Genomic DNA, 20,208 nt, shown 5'->3' on the forward strand with positions numbered 1-20,208 from the left:
ATTCTATTTTCTTTGTTTCTCACTTTGGAAAATATCTCATCTAACCCTCACAACATAAGTAGTAAGATTTGAAACTTAAGTTTACATTAATTGAACTGCCAAGTTTAGTGCCATGTGTGGGCCATGAGATTCACAGGGATGTCTGACTCTACTATTGGCACCAATTCTTCTATACCATATTGTCTTTCTATTCTTCTGCAATCATAAACAAATAAGTATAGGATTTTTGATAGGCTGTCTCTCTTCTAGAGAACTTTTTTTCCCATGACATTTAGTACTACTTGTAAGCATAGCACTCTTCTAGAATCCACATACCTAATATTTAACACATATCAGACATCTTCTTAATGTTTATTGCTTTGAATCAACACTTACTCAGTGGTATCTAGCTTTAAATGGTCATGAAAACACCAATATTTTGATCTAAAAGATTTAATTAGAAAAATATACAGCCCTTTGAAGGCTCTGAGAACTGAAATGGAGAAGTATTCATTAAATATGGAAACTCACCTATAGAATTACCTACTGCTGATATCTTTGATATAACAGCACAGATTGATATTTATGTCTTTTATTCATTAGTTGGATAAAATTATAGATTATTGTGTTGCAGCAAATAAATATTTCAACATTTAATCATTTTTTTAAAGTTTTACAGATAGAAAGCAATTCTGAAAGAATGTTATTCTAGGAGTGAATAGTTTAAGACTCCAGAAAATGGTAAAAAAAATTTTAATCCTCAGGAATAATCCTATGTTCAGTGAAAATAATATTCTGTGTATTGCCCTTAATACTCAGTATAGTACATGTCCTATATAGTATTTGACTGTAGAAAATATTTCCTACTAGGGCCAGGAGTTTGGCCTAGTGGTAGAGTGCTTGCTTAGCATGCACGAACCCCTGGGTTTGATTACCTGGTACCACATCACAGAAAAAGCCAGAAGTGGTCCTGTGGCTCAAGTGGTAGAGCACTAGCCTTGACAAAGCCCAAGGACAGTGCTTAGGCCCTGAGTTCAAGTCCCAAAACTGGCAAAAAAACAATAACGACAAAAAAGAAATAAAAGAAAATATTTCCTACCAATTATTTTCAAAAGCTGAAATTCTTTTTCTAATTTCTTACTCTCTAATTTCTCCTTTTTCACTCCCAAAGATATTTCTACCCATACATAAATTCTAGAATCAAGATTCTCATGCCAAAAAGACCATCCAGCTAGAACATGTGCATATGTAAATATACATGCACATTGATTATATATAACTACTGACTTCTTTACGACTGCCTGTATTGTCTGAAGAAGATGATGCAAGAGAAGCAGCCTTGAGATGTAATTGTTCCTTTCTGTTCTTTCCAAACTCTATCACCAATATTTTCCCATGCAGGTTATATCCATTTACTCGATGCAATGCTTGGCATGCTATTTCCTCATCTAAAAGAAAAAAGAAGGTATCAATTTACATAGAGGTTAATTATTCCATTCTAATACAAGTCCAATTTTGATTGTTTTACCTGAAAATTTAGGCAAGAGTAACAATGCTGTTTGATTTTATCATCTTTTCTATAATCTCCAATTTATATAACTAAGCAAATTTAAAGCACTGGCTGACAGGAATAACAATAAAAAATCAAAACAGATATTAGAGGGTATTTTTTAAAATTCAAGGATATAGGTTAAACAAACAAGGATATAAGCAATGTGCTAAAGAAATCTAAGCTATGCCTAATTATACGTCTCTACTGCAAAACAAATTACAGATATTATAAAAACCAAGTATTTCTCAACATGGTAACTGAAATGGAAGATGCTGTCATGTGATTTAGTATACCTTGCTTCCTTTTCTTTCAGTGACGGTGGGAATCTTTACAGGGACAAGTAACCTTGAAGTATATAGAAGCTTTGGGTATATAAGTGTACAACGGGAATATTCAACATATGGGTTTCAGAACCTGGATGTGAAAAATAAGATGGGGGATCCGGGAGTTTGGCCTAGTGGTAGAGTGCTTGCCTACCATGTACGAAGACCTGGGTTCAATACCTTGGTATCACAAAAGCAGAAAAGCTGGAATGGTGCTGTGGTTCAAGTGATAGAGTGTTAATCTTGAGGAAAGCCCAAAGACAATATTCAGACCCTAAGTTAAAAAAAAGGAGGGGGTGGATTACGTCTAGTAGCTTGCAGAATCAAAAGTTAATAAGGTCATTAGTGAACCTGTTTTGTATCAGATATACTAAAAAGTTTCAAATGTACACTGTAACTACAGTTAAGAATAGTGAAGCAGCTACACTTTTAAGTGCATATAGCTTATAAAACCTTTCTTTTTTTTCCAGTTCTAGGCTTGAGCTCAGGGCCTGAGCACTGTCCTTGGACTTTTCTCAAGACTAGAGCTCTACTACTTCAGCCTCAGCACCACTTCTGGCTTTTTTCTATGTATGTGGTACTGAGGAATCAAACTCGGGTCTTGGTGCATGGTAGGCAAGCACTCTACCTGTAGGCCAAACTCCTGGCCCATAAAACCTTTCTATCATGTATTTTAATTAGTGTATACAATTATGTGAGGGTATTTTAGGCATTTTTTTAAATTTAAAAGGGATCCTTATAGTTTGAAAGACTGGAAACAAAACCACTGGTAATGAGGATCTACAAATTTTCAATGGCATAAAGAAGAGATACATAAATGTATAACAACCATGACTAGCATTACTCAGGTCTACACAGAGGCTGTAAAAACAATTACAGTTTAGGGATAATGAAGGATATAGATCTTATCTAGCTACCCCATAAAAGACATAAACCGTCTAGTTTATCACAGAAAAAACAATTCTCTATTTTTCTTGTATTTTAATAAAATGCTAAATCCATGTAGTAATATACAAGTGAGATTTACAAGAATGCATCATTGCCCATTAAGAATTAGTAGTGAGGTGCTGGTGGCTCATGTGTGTAATCCTAGCTACTCAGGAGGCTGAGATATGAACATCACAGTTTTAAGCCAGCCCAGGCAGGAAAGTCCCTGAAAGTCTTATCTCCAATAAACCACTCAGTAAAAGCTTGAAGTGACACTGTGGCTTAAGTGGTATAACACTGGGCTTGAGCAAAAGAAACTCAGGGACAGTGCCCATGCTTCATGTTCAAGCTCTAGAGATGGCAAAAATATATATATATATATTTATATATGTAAATATATTTATATGTATAATCATATACACAATATTTATATATATGTAAATACATTTTATATATGTGTATTTATACATACACATATATACATATGCACACACACACACACACACACACACACACACACACACACACACACACACACTATTTTACCCTGAAGTCACTTAGTCCTCAATAGAGCACAAACAAGTACACATGTTCTCATCTGAATGTCAATATATGAAATAGTGAATAATCTAATTACAACTTGGACTAGAAATTCAAATGTTATAAAAAAGAAAAAAATTGGTGAAATATGAAGGAAATGCCAAGATTGGGGATATGAGGGCCATTTGGATAAGGTGCTCATGCACTGCCAACCACGGAGAAAGAGAGACAGAGAGGACAGAGGAGCACTGAAAATATATCTTCTGTACTTCTATCTTCTTATGGGCTGTGAAGAATCAAGGCTACAATTAGAGAAATTATACATAACTGAATAAGTATGTACATAGATGGATCTGCTTACTGGGAAAGGTGATGAAAGCTTGTCCCTTCATTCTTCCAGTCATCATTTGGAATTCAATTGGAGGTCCATTTTTCTCCTGGAAGCGGGCGAATAATGAGATAAGGTCTCTATCTGTCACTCGAGGGCTAAGGTTCTTCAGGTATAACACCTAATGTAAATTGGAAATCAAGAAAAATACCATATAAGAAAGGTAAAGCAACTCTTCCATTATTGCCAGAATTAGTTTCAGAGAGATAGTGGATTAAATAAATTAATCAAAGTTTCCTCTCTCCAGAAAACTCTAGAACTACAAGGACTTAACAAACACAAACCAAACAAGGTCCAAAAGAACAAAGGAAGACGGCAATAGCAACACTATTTTGGTAGCTGGAAAATAAATGGATAAGCAGGAATAACTTAGCACACTCAAGAAAGCCGAATAATAAATCAGCAATGGGGAAGCCAAGAACTCACCTAATCTCTACCTAAGAATCTTCATAAGCCAGCTGTGGTGGCATGCAACTATAAGTCCCAGCTATAAGTCCCAGCTACTAGGGAAGCTGAGGTAGGAAGACAGTGCAGCAAGGACAACATACTGACACCTTGTTTCAAAAAAACAAGAGGAAAGTAGGGGGGAAGGAAGCTTGATATATCTCTGGAAATGTATGTGAAGGGTTGGGATTAAAATGTAATTAGATCTCTAAATGTCTTCCACAGCATGCTATTGGGTGAGAGTAACCAATAAACTTGGTACAGAAGGTAGAGAATACCATATATAGTTGAAGTTGTAAATGCTATTTCTGAAAGCAAGGAGATTAAGAGAGAGAGAGTGCACATTGAAGGCTAGGAACTCTTGGGCCTTCCCATCCTAGAATGTTTGTGTGTTCTCTTGAAGATATCCAAAGTAGTCTCCTTTGGAGAAACTCAAAATCCCACAAAGGAAAGATAAAAATACTGACTTGGGATAGTGAATTTCTCCAACAAATGGTCTAGTCAATGTCTTGAGACATGAGTCTTCCTATGTAGCCAAAACTGGCCTTTAGCTCACGACCTTCTTGCCTCAGCCTCTCAAGTGCTGGGACTTCAGTAGACCACTTTAAAGTGCAGTTCAATGTTCTCAAAGGTCACTCATGTTCACCATGGATTATCAAATATCTGGGTAAAGCCTCTAATATGAAAGATAGTGAATAGAATAAACAGAAAAGAAAGCAAATAGGAGAAAACAGAAATTATCAAAGGAGAAAACAAAACTTTGAAGAACTTTACTAATCCACTTAGAAAAACAAAATATTCCATAAATTGAAAATAAGATACTATCTAAAAATATAAGAGAAAAGAGCTGTTACAAATAATTCAACTTAAGGCACTATCAGTTTTAAGCAGTTTTATGTGTATAGCAACTGCAAGGAAAATAGAGGCAAAAGAAAGAGAAAAATGAACAAGGAATCACAGCATGTCACTACAGAAATAAAGTAATGCCAAATTAAAAAAAATTAATGAAAATCAAGGGCATACAGGTAAGAGGGAAATAGACAAGAGTTATAAGACAGACCAAAAACAATGAATAATAAATAGCCGCACTAAGTCCATATCTATTAATAATTACCTTAAATGTAACTGGATTAAACTCATGAAAAGATAAAGTAGCTAAATGGATAAAATAAACAAGATTTAACTGTGTGCTGAATAAGAGATTCATTTTCAACTTAAGGATGTATGTAGGCTCAAAGTGAAAAGATGAAACATTCCATGCAATGGTAACAAAAAGGTAGCATGGGTGTCTTTTACTTACATTAGACAACATAGGCCTCAAATTAAAACTGTCATGAAGACAAAGGATATTATATATTGATAAAAGGGTCAATTCACTAGGAAATGAAATTTTAATATAACTGAATAGGTTTCAATATAAAAATTACTAGAGCATTTAAATATATGAAGCAAATAATGACTGAACTGAAGGAAGAAAACAGAATTACAATAATAGATTTCAATACTCTACTATCAATCATGGATAGGACATTCAAACACATAAGATCAACAAAGAAACAGAGGGATAGGAGTGTAGCTCAGTGATAGAGCACTTGCCTAGCATATGCGAGGCCCTGGGTTCAATCCCCAGCACTGCAAAACAAAACCAAAAATGTCAATAAAGAAACAGAAGACTTTAACAACACTGTAGATCAAATGATCTTAACAGATATATACAGATCATTCCACACAACAGTAACAGAATATATATTCTTCAGTACACATAAAACATTATTTGGGGCAGGTTACATATTAGGTCTCAAAAGTCTTTTAACAAAATTTAAAAGGCTTAAAGAAAAGTAAAATCTCTCTTTCTCTCTCCCTTTTACTACAATGGAATGAAACTAGAAATCAATAGCAGAACAAAATTAGAAAATTAAAAGTATGTACCAATTAGAAAATACAGCCTTGAACAACTGACATCCAATCAAAAAATCAAAAAAGTATTTGAAAATACATTGAGACAAATAAGAATGAAAACATATTTTATCAAAAGTTACAGGATGCTACAAAAGCAGAACTAAGCAGGGATATTTGTGTGTATGTGCCAGTTCTAGACTTGAACTAGGTGTTATTCCTGATAATTTTTTTTTCTTTTTCCTTTTTGCAAGGCTAGCGCTCTCCCACTCGAACATCATTTCTGGCCTTCTGGTAGTTTTTTTTTTAAAGATAAGAACCTCATAGATTTTTTCTGCATGGGCTGGCTTCAAACCTTGATCCTTGGATCTCAGCTTCCTCAGCAGCTCCGATTGCAGGCATGAGCCACTGGTACCCAGGTTATACATAAATTTTATAGAAATAATTACATTCTAAAAAGGCCAGAGAAACTATGAGAGAGTGTGAATGAGGATAAATATGGTTGAAGTAGTTTATTTGCAGATATGAAAATAGAACAATGAAACCTGTTGAAATTGTTTTAGAAGGAAGGTAAGGGAGAGTGATAGAGGAGGTTAGTTTGATCCTTTAGAGATACAGTGTATGCATGTATGGAAATGTCACAATAAAACCTGGCTTGTGAAATTAATGCATACTAATAAAAAATGGATAGTTAAAAAAAAGATCTTTAGCTGGGTGCAATGGCTCGTACCTATTATCCTAATTATTTGGGAGGCAGAGATAGGGAGGTCTCAGTTCAAGGACACTCAGGGCAAAAAATTCTTAAATCTTATTTCAACCAATTAAAAGACGTTCATAGTGGTATGTACCCATCATCTCATTATACAAAAAGCCTAAGTAGAAGGATTGTCGTTCATGTTTGCATGGGGATTAATGTGACAACCTCTCTAGAAAAAACAAACAAACAAACAAAAAAAACGGGTTGGAGGTATGGCTCACACGACAGAGTACCTGCCAGGAAAGCACAACACCATGAGTTCAAGCCCCAAAACTGCCATTAATAAAGATCTCAAATAAACAACCCACGGCTGGGATGTAGCTCAGTGGCAAAGTGCTTGCCTAGCAAGTGCAACATCCTGGGTTTGACAACCAGAACCAAAAAAGAAAAGACAAAAAAATAGCTTTTTTTTAAAAAAACCAAAATATCAAATACATAACCTAATTCTATATGTCAAGCAAGCAGAAAAGAACTAAGACCAAAGTTAGCAGAAGAATAGTAATAATAAAGGGTAGAGCAGAAATAATTTTTTAAATCAATAAAGGCAAGATGGTTTTTGAAAAGACCAACAGACTTTTAGACCAACAAAATTGTAGCTAACAAAAATAAAAATTAGAAATGGAAGAAGAAACATTATATAACTAGTATCACAGAAATAAGGTTTATAAGGGATTAAAAACAATTACACATCAACAAATTAGAGAATGTAGAAGGATAAATTCCTAGAAACATAAAACTTACTTTGTTGAATTATGAAGAAATAGAAAGTGGGAATTGATCAATAATAAGGAAAACAAATCAGTAATAAAAAAGTTCCTAATCAATAAAAGCCTGTGATCAGATGTCCTCACTAATGAATTACACTAAATATTTAAGGAGCTGATGCAAATCTTCCTTAAACTCTTCCAAAAAAATGAAGAGGCCAGAACACTTCCAGAGTCACTGTGTAAGGCCAGAGTTATCCTTATACCAATTCAGAAAACAACAGTGTAAGTGTAGACTAATGTCCTTGCTGAATGCAGTACAAAAATCCTGAAGGAAATACTACCACAATGAATTCAACAGACTACTGACCACGTGGGATGTGTCCTTCAGATCTGAAGATGGTTTAACATGCAAAAGTCAGTATCAAACAACATATATTAGAATGAAAGTTACATGATCATCTCTGTAGATGTACAGCATTTGACTAAATTCAACACCATTTATGATAACTTTACTAAATAAACTAGTGAAAGAAGAAAATTACCTCAACAAATTGAAAACCATAAATGGACATCTACAGCTAGCATCATATTCAACAGCAAAAAAAGAAAAAGCAAAGTCTTTCTTCTAAGATCAAGGATATGCATCCTTGCCACTTCCATCAATACTATAATGAAAGTCTTAGCCAGAGCAATTAGGCAAGGGAAATAAATAAAACACATCTAAATCAGACAGAAAGAGAAAAACTATTTTTGTTCACATATGAAATGACCATAAATACTGAAAAAAATCAACAAAAAATGTAGAACTTAGCAAAGTTGCAGAATATCTAATTAACATAATTTAGTTGTTTGTCTATGCATTAGCATCTAACAATTTTTAAAGGAAATCCATTTCCAATGCCATCAAAAAGAATAGAATACTGAAGAATGAGTGTAACAAAGACTAACAATAAAACCAACTAAATGTGAAATAAATTAAGACAAATAAATAGAATGACGTTGTTTTCACGCACTGGAAACTTGTTAAGGTATTTGCACTAACCAAAGTGTACTCTCTAGCAAAGTCCCAATGGCACTTTAAACAAAAATAGAAAAATACTGTAAAATCATAAAGAACCACAAATGTTATCAAAGAGCCACAATGATCTTGAGGCATAAGGAAGCTAGAAGTTTCATTTCTTATTTCAAGACGTTTTACTAAGAAATCCAACAGTATGATACTGCCATATGCAGATATATAGATCTATGAATAGGAAAACTAGAAATGCATCATGAATTTATAGTCTAGTTAACTAATCTATAAGTGTACTATGAACACAAAATTGGGGGACATATTCTATTCAACAAAATGTTAGACACTTAAAAAAATCAACCCCAGGGGCGGTTTAGCCAGGTGGTAGAGTGCTTGCCTATCATGCACGAAGACCTGGGTTCAATTCCTCAGTACCACACACATAGAAAAAAGCCAGAAATGGTGCTGTGGCTCAAGTGGTAGAGCTGTAGCCTTGAGAAAGCCCAAGGACAGTGCCAAGGCCCTAAGTTCAAGGCCCAGGATTAGCAAAAAAAATCAACCCCAAATATATAAAAGACTAAGACCTAAAACTGTAAAGTTCCCAGAGAAAATAAATATTTCTTGGCATTGGTTTTGACAATTATTTTGATATAACATCAGAAGCACATGCAGGGAAAAGAAAAACAGAAAAGTAGTACTAACTACATCAAACTAAAAATCTCTGCACAGCAAAACAATCAATAGTGAAAAGGCAATCTATAAAATAGCAAAAGTACATGCAAGTCATGTTCAATAAGCAATTCTTAGCTAACAAAGATTTCAATAGTCAAAAACAAATATAATGTGATTAAAATATGGTCAAAAGACTTGAGCAGATGTTGCATCAATGAAGATATACGTATATGCATATATGAGAAGATATTCAATATTATTAGTCACTATAGAAATGCAAATCAAAGCCATAATGATGTATGCCTACTGGGATATACGCTATCAAATCAAAAAAGAAATAGCAAGTTCTGGCCGGGAGTTTGGCCTAGTGGTTAAAGTGCTTGCCTAGCGTGCACGAGGACCCGGGTTCGATTCCTCGGTACCACATACATAGAAAAAAGCCGGAAGTGGTGCTGAGGCTCAAGTGGTAGAGCTCTGGCCTTGAGAAAGTCCAAGGACAGTGCTCAGGCCCTGAGCTCAAGCCCAGGACTGGCAAAAAAAAAAAAAAAAGAAATAGCAAGTTCTGGCATGGATATGGAAAAACTGGAACTCTTGTATACTATTGGTGGGAATGTAAATCAACACAGTTGCTGTGTAGAACATTATGGAAGTTTGAAAATGCAAACTGAAATACAATCAAATAATCCTTTTAGGTATTTATTCAAAAGTTTACTGTGATCTGAAACTCCCATGTTCATTGTTGAATTGCTCACAATGGCTGAAATGTAGGAACAATCTGCCCATTTATGAATGAATAAAAGGTGAAATAGAGGGTAGCATATAATTCAGCCATACAAAGAAAATTCTGTCATATGGATGAAAGGTAAGTAAAATAAGCAACTTAGTAAAAAAGGATAAATTTCATGCTACTACTCATATAAAATAATCATGAATGCATGGTTCCCATGGTCTGGAAAGGGACATGAGTTGTTGCTCAACGGGTAAAAATTTTCAATCATGGAAGATGAAAACTTTCTATAGGCATGCTGGTTGATATGCTTATAGTTATCAATTCTGTAGTAGACACTTAAAAATTTGTTCAGAGTGTACATTCAAATGGAAGAGAAACAAAGATCATAATACAAAAAAGAAGAGCAAAAAAGATGGTATTAGGTATATCCTTTTTAGCCAGGAATCTGTATCATTTTAAAGGAGCTAAGAAAGAATTCAAGCAGGAAGAGTAAAAATAAAGTTAGAAAATGGATCCCAATTAAATGACTTATTCACTGAAATAAAAACACTAAGCATTGTTAACTAGTAGTAGAACCTTTGTCTCAAGTCACACATTTAGCATTTATAGATGCTTGAATCTTATAGCATGTTTATGATTTATTTCAGTAATTTTAGGTGATCCTGAGTTTTGACTTTCAAATACTCATGTTTCTCTCCAATTAAGAAAGTCAGTTTCTCACCAAAAAGCATGTTAGTTAATGGATATTTTAGATATTCTTTATCTCTTAGAGGGCATTTTTCTCTATTTCTAGTTTTCCGAGAGTTTTTTTTTTTTTATTGGTGCCAGTCCCCTAGGCCATGGGCACTGACCCTAAGTTTTATTATCCAGGTCAGTGCTATAACACTTGGGCCACAGCACTACTTCTAACCTTTTGGTGGTTAATTGGAGATGAAGGGTCCTATAGACTTTTTCTGTCTAGGTCAGCACTGAACTATGATCTTCATATCTCAGCCTCCTGCATAGGTAGGATTACAGGTGTGAGCCATCAGCATCCATTTTGTTTTTGTGGGTTGTGGGGCTTGACATCTGGGCCTGGGCACTGTCCCTGAGCTCTTCAGCTTATGGCTAACACCATAACCCTTGAGCCACAGTGCCACTTCCGGTTTTCTAGTGGTTAACTGGAGATAAGAATCTCACGGTCTTTAGTGCCCAGGCTGGCTTTGAACCTTGATCCTTAGATCTCAGCCTCCTGAGTAGCTAGGATTATAGGCATGAGCCACCGTGGCCAGTCTTTTATGTGTGTGTGTGTGTGAAAAATTCCTTGAAGATGCATGAACATCAGTTGCCATGATATTTATAATCCAATAACAATATTTTAGAATACCTGTTCTGTATATTCCCAATACTTTGCATCGTTAGACTTTTAAACATATGCTAATATCCTGGATATTTAATGATATATACTATTGTGGTTTTATTCTCTATTTTCTTGACTACTAATTACATTTTCTGTCTATTGGACATCCATGTTTCTAACCTCTGTGAATTGGCCATTCAAATCTTTTTTTTTTTTTTTTTTGCCAGTCCTGGGCTTGAGCTCAGGGCCTGAGCACTGTCCTTGGACTTTCTCAAGGCTAGAGCTCTACCACTTGAGCCTCAGCACCACTTCCGGCTTTTTTCTATGTATGTGGTACCGAGGAATGGAACCCGGGTCTTCATGCATGCTAGGCAAGCACTTTAACCAGTAGGCCAAACTCCCAGCCCCTGGCCATTTAAATCTTAAGCATATTTTTGTTAGGATGTTTCTATTTTGCTTATTGATTTATGATGGATTTCCATAAAATGACTCAAAAAGTACAAACCATGAAAATGGATAATTTGATACTATTTAAAGACTTCTTCTGCTCAACAAAATATATTAAAAATTGTCATTTACTGGAAAAAGATATATGCTAGGTAAACAGCAAAGATTTGTGTCCAAAAATTTAAAATCCCAATAAATAAGTAAATATGTAAGGCAAAATATGATATGATGGGCAGAGGAACAAAAAAGCTAATTAATTCACAGAGGGTTGATGACTGGCTAACAAATATATGAATATCTGCATCACTTCATTGGAATCAGAAACATGTAAATTAAAAACATATAAGGGCAGGGAGTTTGGCCTAGTGGTTAAAGTGCTTGCCTAGCATGCACAAAGACCCGGGTTCGATTCCTTGGTACCACCTACGTAGAAAAAAAAAGCCGGAAGTGGTGCTGAGACTCAAGTGGTAGAGCTCTAGCCTTGAGAAAGTCCAAGGGCAGTGCTCAGGCCCTGTGAGCTCAAGCCCAGGACTGGCAAAAAAAAAAAGAATTTCATGAACTTTGGAGCTGGGAGTTTGGCCTAATGGTAGAGTGCTTGCCTAGCATGCACGAAGACCCGGGTTCGATTCCTTGGTATCACATACATAGAAAAAAGCTGGAAGTGGTGCTGAGGCTCAAGTGGTAGAGCTCTAGCCTTGAGAAAGTCCAAGGACAGTGCTCAGGCCTTGAGCTCAAGCCCAGGGCTGGCCAAAAAAAAAAAAAAAAAACATATGGTACCTTCTAAAATGTATTAGAATATCAGAATTAAGTCTAATATTATGAAATCTTGGCAAATATATAAAAGGAAATCTCTAAGATTTCTCTTATTGGAAATGGAAGATACATATATCCTATATCATAGTAATTCCACTTCTAGAATATATAATCTAGAAAATTAATTCTGAAAATGTCACTTTCAGATCAAGAGCATCAGCATCTCCTGGAAACTAGTTAGAAATACAAATGGTCAAATTGTCCTAATTGTTACTCAAGATCTACTGAGCCAAAAATTCTGGGGATGGAGCCCAGCAATCTGTTTTTTTTTTTGTCAGTCGTGGGCTGAACAAAAACATGTGAAAACCACTGTAAACCAATGATACATCTCTGATTTTTAAAATTGAGACTTACAGGAAAACCTGCATTTTGTATTGTGGCTCACAGGTAATCTGCCTCTCCTATCCATCTTCCTTATGATATCAACAATAAAGTTTTAAAATGTATAAAAGTATGTTTATGACTACAGATACTACTGAACTTACAGTGGAGTTGCATCCTACATTTAACACAATTTTTCTACATAGTTTAGCACTATAGAATACCTTAGAGTACCAGTTGTTTCCCCTCATGGTCACATGGCTGACCAGAAGCTGCACATCAAGAGAATACCATGAAACATATTGCTAGCAGGGAAAGAAACCAAATTAAAATATCAAAGTACATATTCTACTGGATGCATATTGCTTTCACACAGCTAAAAAGTAAAAAAATGTATGTTGTCATCATAAATGAGGGACAATCTGTCTACAGACATGTAGTAAACAGCTGGAAACAGAAAATTTGGAATAGTGGTTATATCTGGAAAGAAAAATGGGATTGGTTAGAGACACATAGAAGTCTTTGGGTGTATCTACAATACTTTACTGTTTTTAAATTAAGTACATATGTAAACTATTTAGACTTGGTAGATACGACTAAATAGGTACCTGAGTAGCTAGGATTACAGGTGTGATCCACTTGTACCCAGAACTTCTATGTAATTCTTGATATTTTGTAACAAATAGTAAGTAAAAAAATCAAGCTACCATTAAACAAAGAGGAATTCCTATCACTTGAATAAAAGTGCCTTAATGGTCTTTATTCACAATGGCTTTACTAAAAAATTCATAGCCAGTCAGAAACTGGTACTATTATTTGGTTTAGCTTTCCAAGATAGAAACTGTAAAATAATGTTCTAGAAGTTTGGGCAGTCTCTTTGGGTAACTTGACAATGTATTCCATTCCAGATGTAACATATAACAAATATAAAATAATGATTTGGTCGAAATAAGGATAATATGCAACATTACTTGGTTATAATTGACCAGTTTCTCAAAGCTTGGACCTGTGTTCTCAATTTACTGAGTTGCTAACAGCAACTTAAGTCACATTGTATGAAAGCAAGGTGCACCCTAAAGATAAAACTCACATGGTAACTGTCAACCCTTCTCATATCAGGTGGTCTATTATTTACTGACTAATTACATGGATACCACTTGATTGTTTTTATCCCTGGAAATTGGGGTTACCTTTTCTTCCATTTGGGGCTCTTAGTGGATATGGATTACATGGAGTCTTGTCAAGATTCTTTTTAAAATTCTAAGCATAGCTTATGACCTAAGAAGAACACCAAGAAGATTGCCAGAAATACTACTTATAAAGTATGCAGAGAATGAATAGTTAAAAATCAAGGACAAACAAAATCACTGTGTCCATATTACAATTCTTTTATATAATCAATGACATTTAAAAGTATTACTTTAGTTAGAGAGAAATAAAAGTGAAAACAACCCATGTTGTTTTTCTTGGTTTGGCCTATACCTTGTTCGGTTTCCCTGGATTATATGAAGAAAACATAGGAATGTTTCGGATCTCTTCCTCGGACAAACGATTTCTCTGGATTTCATCTTCTGGGACAAACTCTATTGGCTCTGTCAGCTTCTTAGGCCCAGTCCAACACTGCTCAGGTGAAAAATCATTAACTTTTGCCACATGGAGACTGGGGCCTTTACCCTGTGCTGCCTGATTCCCCTCGTCCTGGAGTAATGACGAGTTCTCAGCTGTGGCACTATCACTCACTGATGTAGCTGAGACCAGTGAGTGGGAAGCAAGGGGTTCACCTCTCATAAGTTGGAACTCTTCAAGATGCTTTTTCATTATCACCTCTTGGTAAAAATTTTCCAGGTTGTTCATGGGATCACCTCTGTTCTTCTTTCGGGATTCATCTAGATCAAGACAAAAAGATAGGAAAGTTCTACAAGCCTACCAGCACAAACATTAACAAATTATTAAAATTAGATACTGGATTTCAAATAGAGAAATTCTACTGGGAAAGATCTTTACAACCCACAACAAATGGCAATAAAATAAGCCATCTATGACACTGCACTTATAACAAGGCAGGAATTTTGATAAGTAAGGCATCTAGGACTTTCAGGACTATTTCCTTACTATTATCTATTACCAAATCATATTTAAATTGCTTTATTTCAAATGTTTTAATTCAAGATCTAAATGAGTTTTTAGCTGTTCTAATTCTTAATTCTTTTAAAAACAGCACCCTTTCCTTCCTCTTTAGCTTGCTTTCTCCTCTGCTATTTTCTTTGAAAAACTATATGTGGTCTATGAACAAATATATGATAGTTTTCTGATTAATTTATTCTTCAATACTTTCTGTATCTCAGCAGCTAACTCCAAAACTATGTAACCTAATTAAAATGTGTTTTAAATTTTTTGTATGAAAGTCAGTATTGAAATACAAATTTAGTTCCTCATGCACACAGGGCTTGCTTGCTCAGAGCTAGTGCTCCAGCTTTTTGCTGGTTAATTGGATATCATTGGACTTTTCTACCTGGGTTGACATCAAACTACAATCCAAGACTCAGCTTCCTGAGTAGGCAGTATTACAGGTGTAAGCCACCAGTATCTGGCCACATTATATCTTTAATATCTATTTATGAAACTAAACTAAGCACATTTCAAAGTGCAGTAGCCATGTCTGGCAAGCAAAACTGAACTAGAACTGATAAAAACGGTATTATAGAAACTGTCTAAAGGTTTGACTATATATTTTTAGGAAATATGTGTTATCCTATTGAATATCATAAGGCACCCATATGGTGATCTAATTTTTTAGTAATGTTAAAATGAATCTGTGCTGTGGTGCTAGCCTCATCCCTTCCAATATTAAGTTCTCTCATTTACATTTCTCCTAATGGGTTTTATATTCATTGATAAATATTGCCTCAAGTGGTTAATTTATTAAGAGCTGTAAAATGGGGCCATCCTAATTCTGTTATTTCTATTTTTTCTAAAATTTTTATTAGTGCCAGTAGAAGGGGGTTTCATTTTGAAATGTCTATATATGCATACAATGTACCATTTATTTTATTGGTTATCTGGCATTTTATAATTAACTTACTGTCACATCATCAACATTTAGTTTCCCTATAGTATATACAGGAATAGAAAGATAAATGCTTGATTCTTTCCCATTCTTTTTTTTGGGGGGGGGAGGGTGGGGAGACATGGGACTTGAACTCTGGGCCTGGGCGCTGTCCCTGAGCTCTTCAGCTCAAGGCTACCATCCTACCCCTGAGCCACAGTGCCACTTCCCATTTTCTAGCAATTAATTGGAGATAAGAGACTCACGGTTTTTAGTGCCCAGGCTGGCTTTGAACCACGAGCCTCAGATCTCAGCTTTCAGAGAAACTAGGATTACAGGCATGAGCCACCACACCAGCTCTTTATCAATTACAACACTACTGAAGTAGCATCTTAGAAATGCTTAATCATGATCAATGGTTAATTTATTATAACTATGAAATCATAAATTTTCATACAGTTTATTTTATGTGTTTCAATAAAACATTCTCCCCCCCCACCTCCCTTCGACGGTACTAAGGATTGAACTTAGGGCTTCATGCTTTCGAGGCAGAAAGACTACAACTTGAGCCATGTCTCTGGACCTTTGTTTGAATTGCGTTATGCTCAGCTGGCCCGGAACACAGTCTTCCTACTTGTGTTTCTTCCTGTTGCTGAGGATGATGGGTTCATGATGATGTGCTCAGCCACTGTATTATTCCCATAGCTTGTATAATAGGTGCCCACCACCTCATTTAGCTGAAATGGAGTCTTCCAAATTTTTATGCGTAGGTTGACCTTTCACTGTGAGTTGTCAATCTCTGCCTCTTAAATAGCTGAGTGAGATTAATAGGTGACAGGACCCATCATGCGTGGCTGAATTTTTTCCCCTCGTGATCAACATCCCACTTAGGACTACTAGGAGTCCCTTCCAGTAAGTTCTTTATTGTGTATTGGTTTTTCTGGCACAGAAAGAGTAAGTTTAAATTATGCATTTTCTAACTTGAACCTGGAATATTTCTCCAAGGATCCTTGATTCCTTTCAAAGAGACATGGTACTTAGGAACCACTGTGTTGTTAGGTATATTTACTGCTGTTGAACTATTGCTGCCTACAGGTCTTTACAGGGTAAAAAGCTACCACCTTTGGTAGCAGAAAATACACCTTGCATTCTTATTACTACCAACTATTCGAATTTAATATAACTGGGTTTTTACTTCTTTGATTTTTTTAATTTCTATTTCTTTTCCTTTACACTTGAGTTATCAGATTTGTTTTTGTTTATTTTTCCCCCAAAAGTGCTGGAAATTAAATCCAGGACCATTTGTATCCTATGCAAACATTTTTTACCAGTCTATATTCCTTGCCACTAATATTTTAATATTATCAAAACTACTCATTAGCTTCTTCCTAAAATACTTACATGATTTTAAGATTTCAAAACTATATTAAAAGTCACTAAAAGCATTTTCTCTATACCAAATTTATTTATTATTAGGTTCATTTGTACTTGGTTGTTTCTGAATTATATTGATTTATTTCCCCTCCCCTTTTTGTGATACAGAGGATTGATCTCTGGGCCTCATAAATGCTAAATAGCAAGTCTACAATGAGCTACATCCTACAGCCTGTTTTTCATTTTTTATTACATTTTAATTATGGAATAATGGATCTATAATGAAAACTGTTACAAAGCATGTTAGATAAATTTTACTTCCACCTCTGTCCCATTTATCCCATTAACTTCCTCCCCATGAGTAAATAAATTTGGCTTATAGTTCTGTTGTTTCTTTGTTTAAAATATAAGCAAACAAGTTCCCACATCCGCATACTCACATTTATATATACAAGTCATTAGCTATACCTGTCTACTACATAAAAGGAATCCAGTATACTGTTTCACAACTAACTTTTTAGGACTTAGCAATATATTCTACCAGACAACTCTATTAATGTGTAAAAATCTTTCTTTTTATACTTGCAAAGTACTCCATTGTTTACAATAGTTTATTCAAGTACTCATTTTGATAAACATTGGTCTTATGCTATTATGAATAATCCTTGAAAAACAGCTATGCTATATGGGATTTGCTATTTTTTCTCAGGATATATTTGAAATAAATTCTATAAAGAAAGTTGTGAGATAGAGAGTAAATATGTATATAATTTTATATATGTTATTAAATATCATTCTGTATGAATTTTACTATTCTGTTATCTCCACCAAGCTATAAGTTTATAGAAGCATTTTTCGTGGGTTATGGGGGCTTGAACTCAGCCTGGGTGTTGTCCCTGAGCTCTTCAGCTCAAGGTTACCATCCTAAGCTTGGGCTTGGGTATTATCCCTGAGCTCTTCAACTCAAGTCTACTGCCCTACCCTGGAGCCAAGCCCCACTTCATGTTTTCTAGAGGTTAATTGGAGATGGGAGTCTCAGGTTCTTTTGTGCCCAGGCTGACTCTGAACCTTGATCCTCAGATCTCAGGCTCCTGAGTAGCTAGGATTACAGGCGTGAGCCACTGCACCCAGCAACAGAAGTATTTTGTAAGACAAAAAAGGTGCTGACTCTTAAGGAAAAGATTGGTAAATTCAACTGTAATAAAATTAGAAGTTTCCGTTCATCAAAAATTTCATAAAGAGACAGAAAAGCAAAGATGCAGAATAAGAAAAGACATTTGCTATAGAGAGCCACTACACCATTTGAAATCACTAAAAATTGAGCAAAGGATTGAAGAGATAGTCTATTAAAGATGGAACACACATGGCTAACAAATATATTCAAAAGTGCTCAACCACATTAGAATTCAGGGAAATGAAAGTTAGGAAGGAAATGAGACACATAAAGAAAACTGACATATTGAAAAAATGTAAAATAACTAAAATATTATGTATTAGTGAGTCTGGAAAAAAACTGGAACTAGATGAATCTACTTATGTGTATATTTGAAAAGACTATATGAACCAGATACATTTCCTGAGATATATCAATAAACAAATACCCTGGGAACTATTGCACAAGATGGCACAGATAATCCTCCAGTGATTTCTCCTTAGGCACACTAAATTGAACAGTTATAGAAGCACAAGAGCTGAGGAAATCAGCTGAGTGACTATAATGCTTGCTTCTAGAATAACACAATGAAAAAATAAAAACACATTGAAGAAGGCAAAAATGAAAGAGATTGGAGTAATATGAGAAACAGCTCAAGAACCAAAGAATGCCTGTGGCTTCTAGAAGCTGCACAAAGCCTGCCTAGAGTTAGGTACCATGGTTCCTGGCAGTAGCTTATCCTAGCCACTGGGAAGTGCAGATGGGAAGAACTGTGGTTCCAGGCCAGTTTGGGCAAAAATATTCTTGAGATTCCCATCTCAACAAAAATAGCTGCATAGGATATCATGTCGGTCATGTCAACTATATAGCAAGCATAAACAGGGGATTTAGATCCAGACCAACCTGGTGGGGGGAATTCTATTTCAAATAAACAGAGCAAAAAGGGCTGGAAGCATAGCTCAAGCACTAAAGTTTCTGACTTACAAATAGGTAGCCCTGAGCTCAAGCCAAAGTACTACTAATAAAACTCCAATAACATTAAAAAAAGAACTAGGAGCTGGTGGCTCACACCTTTAATCCTAGCTACTCAAGTATCAAGGCAGCCTGGGTAGGAAAGTCTGTTATTTCTAACTAGTCACTAGAAACCTCGAAGCGGAGCTGTGGCTCAAGTGGTAAAGTGCTATCCTTGACCACAAAAGCTCAGGAGAGCACACAAGCCCTGAATTCAATCCCCCTGACCAATAAAGAAAAAACAAAAACTCCAAGCTCATCTAGAGTTCATAGAAGGATATGTTGATTTTTGGACTTCTGAGTTCTAGAACTATTAAGAGAAGAAATGGATGTTTAAGCCACCAAATTTATGGTTTTCCCATGGGAAAACAATATACTGCCACAAGATAGAGTTAGGCACAATTTCCATTCAGCATAGTAATCAAGGTTCTGGAGAATATAAGGAGATGTTGATAATGATGATGATGATGATGATAATGATAAAATGTTCATATTAGGAAAAGAAGTAACACCATTCCCAGGAGCATTATATAGAAAATCCTAAACTATCCGATAATAAAACCATTACAACTAATGAGAGAATTTTAGTCACAGGCTATAAAATCAATATATAAAACTTAACTTCTGTGCACTTGTATGGAACACTCAGAAATTGAAATAGGAAAAAATTTTTCTTGAGTATCAAAACAAATAAAATTCAGAGAAATGAATTTTGAAGGAAAGAATGAAATTGGTAAACTAGCTGGCTGTCATGGCACACATCTATAATTGTAGCTA

At 35.2% G+C, this 20,208-nt stretch overlaps 1 protein-coding gene across 1 annotated transcript in view; it reads right to left on the reverse strand.

Moving 5' to 3' along the window:
- Positions 1 to 743: 743 nt before the first annotated feature.
- Rbm41 (RNA binding motif protein 41) overlaps positions 744 to 20,208 on the reverse strand; it is a 42,808-nt gene continuing 23,343 nt past the window's right edge. Inside the window, exons 6-8 of the mRNA XM_090325901.1 lie at positions 14,330 to 14,733; positions 3,683 to 3,830; positions 744 to 1,427 (exon numbers count right to left, since the gene is read on the reverse strand). Coding sequence (XP_090182027.1) covers positions 1,249 to 1,427; positions 3,683 to 3,830; positions 14,330 to 14,733 — 731 coding nt within the window. The 3' untranslated portion in view covers positions 744 to 1,248. The remainder of the gene's footprint in view (positions 1,428 to 3,682; positions 3,831 to 14,329; positions 14,734 to 20,208) is intronic.

Source organism: Megascapheus bottae, chromosome X (assembly GCF_031878675.1).
Source record: "Megascapheus bottae isolate mThoBot1 chromosome X, mThoBot2.hap1, whole genome shotgun sequence".
In the NCBI taxonomy this organism is placed as follows: domain Eukaryota; kingdom Metazoa; phylum Chordata; class Mammalia; order Rodentia; family Geomyidae; genus Megascapheus; species Megascapheus bottae.